This window comes from Propithecus coquereli, unplaced genomic scaffold (genome assembly GCF_000956105.1).
Source record: "Propithecus coquereli isolate 6110/MARCELLA unplaced genomic scaffold, Pcoq_1.0 Scaffold408, whole genome shotgun sequence".
NCBI classification, from domain to species: domain Eukaryota; kingdom Metazoa; phylum Chordata; class Mammalia; order Primates; family Indriidae; genus Propithecus; species Propithecus coquereli.
Genome location: NW_012149819.1, coordinates 757,743 through 768,552, shown reverse-complemented (window position 1 = coordinate 768,552; position 10,810 = coordinate 757,743). Strand labels below are relative to the sequence as shown.

Sequence of the window (10,810 nt, the reverse complement as noted above, 5' to 3'; positions counted from 1 at the left end):
TTAGAGATGGGGTCTCACCATGTTGCTCAGGCTGGGCTCAAGTGATCCTCCCACCCCAGCCTACCAAACTGCTAGGATTACAAGTGTGAGGCACCGTGCCTGGCCTCATTTATCATTTTATACTTTTTTTTTTTTATCATTCTTCTCCTTAGCAAGCACAATATTATTTTATAAATCAGATTCAAACATTCTATGCAATCCAAATTTCATTACTTCCGTTAATTATCATTGGTATTCTGTCTAAAAATAAATGACATCTCATCTGAAATTATTGGGCAAAATTTTGTAATTACATTTTTCACTGCAAAACCACTGCATTAAAAAGGCAACAATTTAAAAATTTCAATTTTTACATTTTCTTTCATGTTTCAATATGAACAACCTTATGAATCTATCAAGTTACACATTTGATGTAATTTCTGAACTCATATTATTTTTTTGAAGCCTATCTCACGATACAAATATTTTATGAGTACAATGTTTATTTTGGAAAGCATATTTTATACCATAAAGACTAAGAGTAATTTATATTTATTTCTAAAGATTAAAATTTCTGGCCAACTCTTAACTTTCTAAGCATCTCTCTTTGACTTTATAGCCAAATGTCATAGCAGTTTAAGAATTGAATCAAGTGTGTTTCCATTAGCAGCTAAAAACATAGAGAATTAACATACAGAAGTTCTTAACTGTGTTTAACTTTTATTCATTAGGTAATTATTTTAGTACTTGAAAGATAAATTTAAAATAATATAATTGGGTTTAATATCTCATGGATCCTCTTCTCCTTTATACACATGTTCATAAATAACCTTAATCTGCTCTACAATGCTCCAAAAACCTGATTTAATTAGTCTCCTTCCATCAACACCCCACTTGATGGAATATATTAAGGTACCGAGATTATCTGCACAGAGAGAATTTCTGCGGTTATTGAGGCTCCATTACACACCAGAGAATGAAGCTGGTCATGGCATTATTGAAATCAAGCACCTGTTCTCTGGAACATCTGTGTTTTCTGACTCCAGATCTCTTAACCAGGGTTCAAGTTAGAGGAGATGGGTGGGCTGGAGATGTTAGAAAGTGGTAAAAGACGGGGAGATACAAAAGGTGAGGCAGGTAGATAGCATCAAAAAAACAGAGAGTCACCTCCTCCGTATAATGTAAGACCTCAGCTATTCCTCCTTCAATTTCTGGCATGGAGAAATAAGTATATGTTTATTATTTAGGAGAAGCAAATTTCTCACAAAGAGTATGTTTCCAATACCAGTTCCCCGGTGTGCTAAAGCATGTCCTTAAGTAGGTACTATTTAGCTTCTTAGACTTTGGTGGTAACAGAGATGCAAGTAAAATGTTGGAAAAGGGAAACATAATTTCTCTTAAAGGGTGTTTCCCCAGTGCAGGATTACAATAAGTCTTAAATGACCCAGTAGATAGAGCAGTTATAATTTAAACAAAAATGTCAAGAGTAGCCCATTGACATACCGATTCATTAATAATTATCAGAGTGTGGTAGGCAGGGTATAGATACAATGAGAATACTGAGGCCTTGAAAATGATAGAGGAATTCTGCTTCCAAGAATATGGAGTAGACACACTTCTTATTACTCCTGTTAAGGTCAGGGAAAAACCCTGGACATTATATAAAAAAAAAAAAAAAAACAAGGAAAAAAACATAAGAAGACTATGAAAGGTAGAAAAAAAGAGGCAGATCAGCTGGGGACCTCAGGACCCAAGAAGCCACATGGTGGAGAGTTCCTGTGTTTCCTTTTTGCCTCATATATCCCAGATTAAGAGCTGAAGTAGCTGGCAACTAGAAATGCCAATGGATGCAGACAAAAAAAGCCTCAGATATACCCTGCTCCATCTAGCTAGAGGACAAAGTAAGGGGCAGCCCAGCAATAGAGAATGTTTTTAGACATTAGCTTCTTTAATCCAGCCAAATACTGAAAAAAAACTGTGAGCCTACCCCCACACATGCCAGCAAAGGCCGAGGGAGATGAGCCTCCACTTTCAAGAGGCTTAACGTAGCACCCCCACAGCCCCACCCAGGTGGTGTCAGAGAAAGCCAAGTGGGGAGCCAGGACTTCCATCTTTGTAGACCAGTAACAAGGCCCCAATCTCAGCCACAGTGTCAGTGGAAACCACGTAGGGAGCATGGACCTCCACCCACACGCAGCAGCAACAGGATGCTCCTCCTCTTCCACACCGGGGTGACATCACAGGGGCTGTGAGAGCCTGGACCACTACCAAGTGGCCATGAGAGCACCCCCCCTGCTGTGCCGGTAGAGACCACATGGGGAACTGGGAACTCCCAATCCACCGAGAGTAACAAGGAGCCCCACCTTCAATGAGTGGGGAACCTGGACTTCCACCACTACCTGGCAGCAATGAGGCAGCACTATTACTTCCCTGGCAGAACAGCGTCAGAGAAAGCCAACTAAAACAGGTTTAAACAAAATTCATAATCTCCTAATATAATATGGAAAAAAAGGTCCAGCTTTCTACAAAAAAATCATTCATACAAAGAACTGGGAAAGATCTCAAACTGAATTACAAAAGAACAATCAGGAGATGTCAGTCCCAAGATGCCAATGTGTTAGAATTAACACAGTCTCAAAAATCTGAGAAAGACATCAAAGCATCCATGATAAAAATTCTTCAGTGACCAATTATGAGCATGCTTGAAACAATGAAAAAATAGAATGCCTCAGTAAGGAAATGCAAACTCTCAGCAAAAATAAATATATGAATATATAAATGCATACCAAGTGGGAATTTTAGAACTGAAAAATGCAACAAACAAACTATAAAGCTTAAGGATGTGATCAACAGGAAAGTGGAGGGGGCAAAGGAATCAGTGACCTGAAGGATACAACAGAAGATAATATTCAATATGAATAACAGAGAGAAAAAAACTGGAAAAAAAAAATGAACCGAGCCCCAGGGATGTAAAACTGCAATCAGCCCCTCATGTCTGCAGGTTTCACATCCACAGATTCGACCTACAGTAGATCAAAGATTTTTTTTAAAAAAGGCAAAAAATAACAATACAACAATAAAAACTAATACAAACTAGCAATAAAGTATAACTATTTACATAGTGTTTACATTGTGTTAGATATTATAAGTAATCTAGAGATGATTTAAAGTATACGAGAGGATGTGTGTAGGTTATATGCAAATACTATATCACTTCATATAAGGGGCTTGAGCATCTGCGGATCTTGGTGTCTACAGAGGATCCTGAAATCAACCCCCTGAAGATACACAGGGATGCTCATATGACAACAGATCTAACATTTGTGTTATTGGAGTCTTGGAAAAAGAGGAGAAAGAGGGCAAGTCTGAAAAAGTACACAAAGAAATAACAGCAAAACACTTTCCAAATTTGGCAAGAGACATAAACCTGCATTTTCAAAAACCTGAACAAATCCCAAACAAGATTAATCCAAAGAAATTCACACAAGACACATCATAATTAAACTTCTGATCACTACAGACCAAAAAATATTTTTGAAGTCATCCAGAGTCACATGACACTCTACCTACAGGGGAAAGACAATTATTATGGAATGATTAGTTGTCATCAGAAGCTACAGAGGCCAGAAGGAAGTGAACTCAATACTTTTTCAGTGCTGAAAGAAATAAACTGTCACCCCACAATCCTATACCAAAATAAAATATCCCTCAGGAATGAAGGAGAAATCAAGACATTCTCAGATAAAAGGAAACTAAAAGAATCTGTCACCAGTAGACCATTATCCAAAATAATGGATAAAGAAATTCTCTAAACAGAATATAATAAAAAGCATAATCTTGGAATACCAGGATAAAAGAAAGAACACAGTTAAGGAAGAATGTACAATAAGCTTCTCTTCTGCTCTTGAGTTTTCTAAATTATATTTGATAGTGATGCAAATATTATAATGTGGTTCTAAGTGTATGTAGAAAAATATTTAAAACGATTATAAACAGAAGCAAGGAAAGCAATATAAAGGGAGGTAATGTTTTTACACATCACATAAATTGATAAAATGATGAGAGTCATAGGCCATGATAAGTTAGGCATGCACAATATAATATCTAGGCCAACCACTAAAGAAGTTATACAAAGAGAAACACTTAAAAACATTACAGAAAGCTCAAAATGAAATTCTAAGAAATGCTCAAGTAATCCACAATTAAAGCAGAAAAAACAAAATGAGAAGCAAAAATAGAACAGACAACAGAAATAAACATAGACTGATGCCCTAATATATCAATGACTACATTAAATGAAAATGAGCTAAATATATCAATCAAACATTAGAGACTGGAAGAGTAGATTAAAAACCATACAACAACTCTATGTTGTCTACAAGAAGCTCACTTCAAACATAATGATACAGACAAGTTAGAGGTAAAAGGATGAAGAAGATATATCAAAGCTATAACTTCTTTAAGGCTGTGATAGCTCTGCATTAAATATATTTTTTTCCTTATTCTTCAGGAAGGGCATAAAAAGTTATAAGGCCTAAAGAAGCCTCCCCGAAGATAGCAGCTAAGGATTTGCAGAGCATCTTGGCTTCAGGCTCAGAAAATGAGTATAAATGTCTCAAAAAGTAAAAAAAAAAAAAGAGAGAGAGAGAGAAAGGCCACAGGCAGCCCCATATAAGAATGGCTCATTTGCTTTTGTATCTGAAAAATACACATGTGGTGCACTTGTCCAGCATTCTGGGCAAGGGGAGTGGTGGTGATTAGCAAACTGTAGAGTAGTGTGGGGCCTGCAAGAAGCAGAGCAGGCAAGATGTTCAAGGTTGTAGGATGGCATGGACCTATATTAGTCTCTTGTGGGATTTACTATGGACATGGGCTTCTGGTTGACTATTCTTTCCAACGAGAGGGCATCGGGGGGCACCCCAGGGTAAATGGACAGCTAACCTTAATCCATGAAGCAGCCCTGCAGTGCTCCAGGATTCATCACCGCTCAATATTCTTAGACTCATGATCAATTTGCAAGGCAAGGTTAAAGGGTGAAATCTTATCCAATTCTTTTCCAGCCACTCTCCAGTGGGCTGGACAGATTTCTAACTATGGGCATAGTTTTCCTCTGAGCCAGACATCGAATAAATGCCTGCCTGACATGATCTGTACAAAGCTCTCTAACTTGGTGGGGAACGATGGGTGACGTAATCAAGGGCACGGGCTTCCCCAAATCTGCACTGTTGGCAGAGGGTCAGCGATGCCCTCGGATCTCTGGCCTTTCACTAAGGCCTGCCAAATGAGAAACCACAGGGAGGGCCACGTTCTGGCAGGATCTCCACATTCAGTGGTGACCATCAAAGCAGAGTTGTATCCTTAAACTTAGTGCCAAGTCCTCAAGAAATTTAACAAGGTGTTAATTTTTTTTCCCGAAGTGGTATTTGACCGAAGTGTTTTTAATGTTTTCTAAACAGCACATTCTTCAAAAAGTGTGTTGTGCTCAGTTCCTTTTCATCTGTGAGAGAAATACAGGTGAATGCCAATTCCATCAAACCTTTACACACACAGAAAAGTATCTCTCTCCTGACGCTGCCGAGAAGATGTGGGAAATCACTTTGTTGAATAATTTCATTCTTACCTGCAAAGTGCTAATATGAACAGGAGTCCCTGTACCGTTCACAGTATTCTTCTTAGCCACGTTTCCACCTTTTCCATCTGCTTGCTCAGCCTTAGCAATTCTGGCTTTTTCTGCTTCAACCCTTTTGGGGTTGTTCAACATCACCTGGACGACGGCGTACTCCACCAGAGAGGCAAACCCGAAGAGAAGACAAGCGATGAGCCAAACATCGAGAGCCTTCACGTAGGACACTTTGGGGAGCTCAGCAGCGAGGGTCGTGCACTCAGAGGCCAAGCTGAGGACTGAGAAGATACCTATAGAAACAGAAATAAGGAATAAAGTTGCTTTTTATCCCTATAACATGTTCTGCAGTCATCACTTTTAAATAAATCCCTCTCCAGTAACTTTCAATGGACCATGAAAAATTTATCAGGTCCCTTTAAAGCTCAAAGACTAGAAGAAATCATCAGTACATACTTTTTACCTAGGGATTATTGATTATGATTGGAGATGTTGATAAATGCTTAGCCTTTTAAAAAAAATAAAATAGAAATAGACCAAGGTGTGAAAACACAATTTGGATCTGTTTTGAATTACAGATGTCTAAAATTCTTCTATAGTATCTCTGAGGAAGCCAAAGAGCTCGCTGATTACAAAGGACTATGTATTTTTCAGTTTTGGTTTAGATAGATTTCAGCTTACAGAGCTGAATTATGCCCCCAGGAACAACTAAATCAGAACAAGAATAGAACATAGAAAGTAATTTTCTGATAAGGTTCACAATAAGAAAAAAAATCTAACAGAGAAGACAAAGTAGAGAACGTTCCTGATTATTTCAGGGAAAACAAATGATTCCAGCTTTTCAAGGAAAGGAATTCCAGCTGAAAGCTAACACATTTTGTATCAATTTAAGTAAAGTAACTGTAAATCTCCAGAGAAGAATTTCAATAAATTCTCTCTCTTTCTCTTTCCACTTGCCACACTCCCTCCCATTCTCCTTTCTTTCTTTTCTCCCTTCCATCGTATTTTCAGGAGAAGGGATGATTACAGAAGGCCTTCCAAGTCCTGTAATGGATTTGATACCATGTTAGGTACAGAAACTTATTAAGAAACTTTAAATTTGGGGGAGAGAAATGACATCACATCAAATTACATTACATCAAAAAAGTGTTTAAGTAGTATTACTCTGCTATGGATATACAAAATCAATAGAAAAAGAAAATACAGTAGTTGAGGAAACAAAGTATAAGGAAATGAAGGCCTGGATTATGATAGGATTGATGTGAAAGGATTTTAGAGAAAACATTTGAAAAGACTTGGTTACTGACTGAAGAGGAAAGGTAAAGATTGGGACAAAGTTTTGAACAGGATGACTGGACCAGTCTCCAAGAAAGATGGGAAAAGGAGCCTATAGAAAAGCTGGTGACTTTGGCAGGAAAACATTGCAAGGTTAGTAAGGCCAAGATGCAAAAAACCATGATCCACAGTTACTTCCATAGTTACTTACACAGATACTTCCATATTTAGAGAAATAACTTAAGACAAGAATTGTTAGCTAAAATTCAGAGGGGAAACTTTGATCCTTGTTAACAATGTAAAAAGTGAACAAAAAAAAGACTGGTAGAAAAATAAAAGTAGAATACAGTACTAATTTTTTAAAAAACAAAATGAGTTGAGAGTAAAGTAATTACTTTATGCTATATGTTTTCTCCTAACTTTTAGAAAATAGAAACTGTGGTCCATAACAGAAAGAGATTGGCAGACTGTTTTGTTTTTTTTTTAATCCTTTGGAAGAATGCAGGGGGAGAAAGTAGAAAAAGAAAAGAGATGCTGAGTCAAAACAGCTATATCAACTCCATATCCTGAAACTTAATCTGAATCAATAGTACAATTTCTTTTTTGTTTTCAGATAAAATTAGAAATGTGTAGGTCTGATAACAGACCTTTGAAATACCTGCAGCATAATTCTATAATTATAGTTGGAGATTTTAATACCTCTCAACAACAACAATAATAGTAACTAGATAAAAGAGATAAAAGATTTCAATAGCACTATCACCCAATTTGACTTTAATGGTATTTACAGAGCACCCAACAATGACAAATACACATTGTAAATGCTCATGATGGGGTTACCAGGAGGCATATGCTAGGCTGGGCTATTAAAAAAAAGTCTCAACAAACATAATAGGATTGATATCAAAGAGCATATTCTCTGACAAAAAAATGGAATTAAATTAGAAAGCAATCATATTCAGCTACCTAGAAAAACTCTAAATACATTTCTAAAGAATCTATAGGCCAAAGAAGAAATCACAGGGGAAATCAGAAAATATATCTTAACTGAAAGATGAAAATACAATATACCAATATTTGTGCATGGAAGCTAAAGCAATGCTTACAGGGAAATTTATAACTCTAAATGCTCATGTTAGAAAAGAAGAAAGATCTAAAATCAATTGTCTGAGTCCCACTTAAAGTATTCAAAGAGCAATCAACCTAAAACCAAAGTAAGTAGAAAGGAAATAATAAACTTAAGAGCTAAAATCCATAAAAAAGAAAATAAACAAATAGGGAAAATTAATGAAATGAAAACTAAAAGCAAGTGCTTTGAAAAGATCAATAAAATAAAAAAGCCTTTAGCTAGAGTGATCTAGAAAAAAGAAGAATTTAACAATATCAGGAATGAAAGATGGGACATCACTACAGCCAGACATTAAAAGGAAAAGGGAGCACTATAAACAAAACTCATCTAACATCTAGAAATCAATTGATATAATTCACCAAATAAGAGAAGGTAACCCACATAAATGTTTAAATATCTACCCACCTTCCTCTCTCTGTGCCTATATATTATACTTACTCTGCTTTCTCTCCTGATACAATGCACCAGGGATGAGCTAACTATGACCCAATCTGGCCCACCACCTATTTTTACAAGTAAAGTTTTATTGGAACACATTCACGCCCGTTCAGTTACATATTGTTTACAGCTGCTCTGGCATTACAACAGCAGAGTTTGATGATGTGACAGAAAGTATACGGCCCACAAACCTCGAATATTTACTATCTGGCCTTTTATAGGAGTTTGCTGATCCCTGGGACAAACACATTTTGTTCCCAGCAAAGGCCAATCTCTCCATGTCCTGGACCTCATCCCCTCTCACTTTTTCAAGGACACTGCTCCTCCACTTTTTCTGTCTCTCAGTTTTTCTTCACCACTGGTTGTTTGCCATCAAAAATACACCTACTATGATTTTGTCTACCTCAAAAAAGGAAAAACCTTCCTATTCCCACCCCAGCTATTTCCCCATTCCTTTTCTTTTTAGCGCTAACAATCTCCCACAAGTTGTTTATACTGAGTGTCTCTAGTTCATCCCCTCCTCTTCTCTCTTGAAGCCACTTCAACCAGGCTTCCCCCTTCTCTTCACTACATGGAAACAGTCTGTGTCATGCACACCAATGACTTCCTCAGTTTGCTTAAACTAATGGCAATCTTTAGCCCTAAATTTACTTGACCTATGAGCAGTTGGTTGATTGTTGCCTTCGCCTAGAAGCACTTTCTCCACTTGATCTCTAGGAAATGACACCATAATGGTTTTCCTCATTTTTCCCAGTCCTCTCGCAAGTAGACTTCTCTACTGACACCCACTCCCCTGTGACTCCATTCAGTCTCATTGCTTTAGAGAACATCTATATTCTGAAAAATCTTAAATTTTTACTCTAGCCCTAAAATCTCCAAGAAACCCTAGACTTGTACATCCAACTGCCTGATACCTCCATGTAACAGACACCTCAGACTTAACATGACTAAAACAAAGCTCCCTGTCTGCCTGCCTTTGCAAATCCAGTCTACTTGCAGCTTTTCCCATATCAGTTAACATCAATTTCATCTTTTTAGCTTTTCATCCAAAAAAACCTTGAAACTTGACTCTACTTTCTTAAATCTGACATGTAACACATCTACAGATATCTTTTATCTCCACCCTCACTAGATCCATCCTTGGACATGTATCAGCACCTGCACTATTTTCTTCCCACCCGCCACCGGCCAAACCAGGATTATTTACCTGGATTACTGCAATAGCCTCCCAACTGCTTTCCTTGCTTCCACCATTGCCCCATGTCAGTCTGTTCTCAACAAAGTAGGCAAAGAGACCTGGCTAAAATTTAAGTTAAATCATGCTCAAAAGCCTTTAGGGCCTTCATACTTCACTCTGAATAAAAGCCAAAATCAACAGAATGCTTTTGGAGATGTTATCTTTCTGACCTCATCTCACTCATCTCCCTTCAACTAACTCTGCACTGGCCACACTGGCCTCATTGTTCCCAAACACCCAAGCATGCTCCCTCCTCAGGAAAGCAGCACTCGATGGTCACTGTCCCAGCCCGCTCCTTCCTAGACATTCATGACCCATATCTTCAACTCCTCCATTTCTTTATTAACTATTTATTAGGTTTTTATTTTGTTGACTACAGCCCCATATTCTTGAACAGCATCTAGCACATAGCACAGAATAAATACTTGTTGAGTGAATCAAAATATGTAAAAGTGCTTTGCAAACTGGAGAGCAATATATAAACGTAGCATATTTTAACTCCTGAATGTGTAATACGGGCTTTGCACTCATTTCCTCAATCCTCTCAGTTACACCAGGGAAATATCATCCCTCTTGGTGTTTCAGCAGAGTTATGTTTAAAGAAGTTAAATCTGCTGTCCCAGTTGTCACAGCCAGTAAGCACAGAGCTGGAATTCAAACCCAGGTTGCCTCTAGAGACTGACTTTCAGCCATTAAACACTTCTGCCCCATACGATAGCTCTCCCAGACCTAAGGTGACAGCTCAGGAACCTTGTATCAGAAGTCCTGCAGTGAGTGGAGATTCAGGAGAAAATTCCTTTAAGGATATGTCAGAGATTGAGATGTCTCCAGAGTACTCCTGGAAGCGTGACGTTTATATCCCTACATGAACATAAGATACTTCCAATAAACAAAAAATGATTATTAATGATTACTTTGGAGAAAATGTGGGGTATTTCTAAATCCAGTTTTTTGGAATTTTATACAGTACAATATAATGCATATTTAATTTTCATCCACTGAAGGAATTAATTAATCTATCAGTCATCATTGTCTTCATTGCTGATATATAACCTTTAGGGTGAAATTTCCCACATTTTTGGTTATTAAGATACAGATTTGGTCTTCATTATTATTTTATTTTTTTTTTTTT

At 37.4% G+C, this 10,810-nt stretch overlaps 1 protein-coding gene across 1 annotated transcript in view; it reads right to left on the bottom strand.

The window, feature by feature from the left end:
- GLRB (glycine receptor, beta) overlaps positions 1–10,810 on the bottom strand; it is a 110,888-nt gene that overhangs the window by 4,459 nt on the left and 95,619 nt on the right. Inside the window, exon 10 of the mRNA XM_012652990.1 lies at positions 5,600–5,892. Coding sequence (XP_012508444.1) covers positions 5,600–5,892 — 293 coding nt within the window. The remainder of the gene's footprint in view (positions 1–5,599; positions 5,893–10,810) is intronic.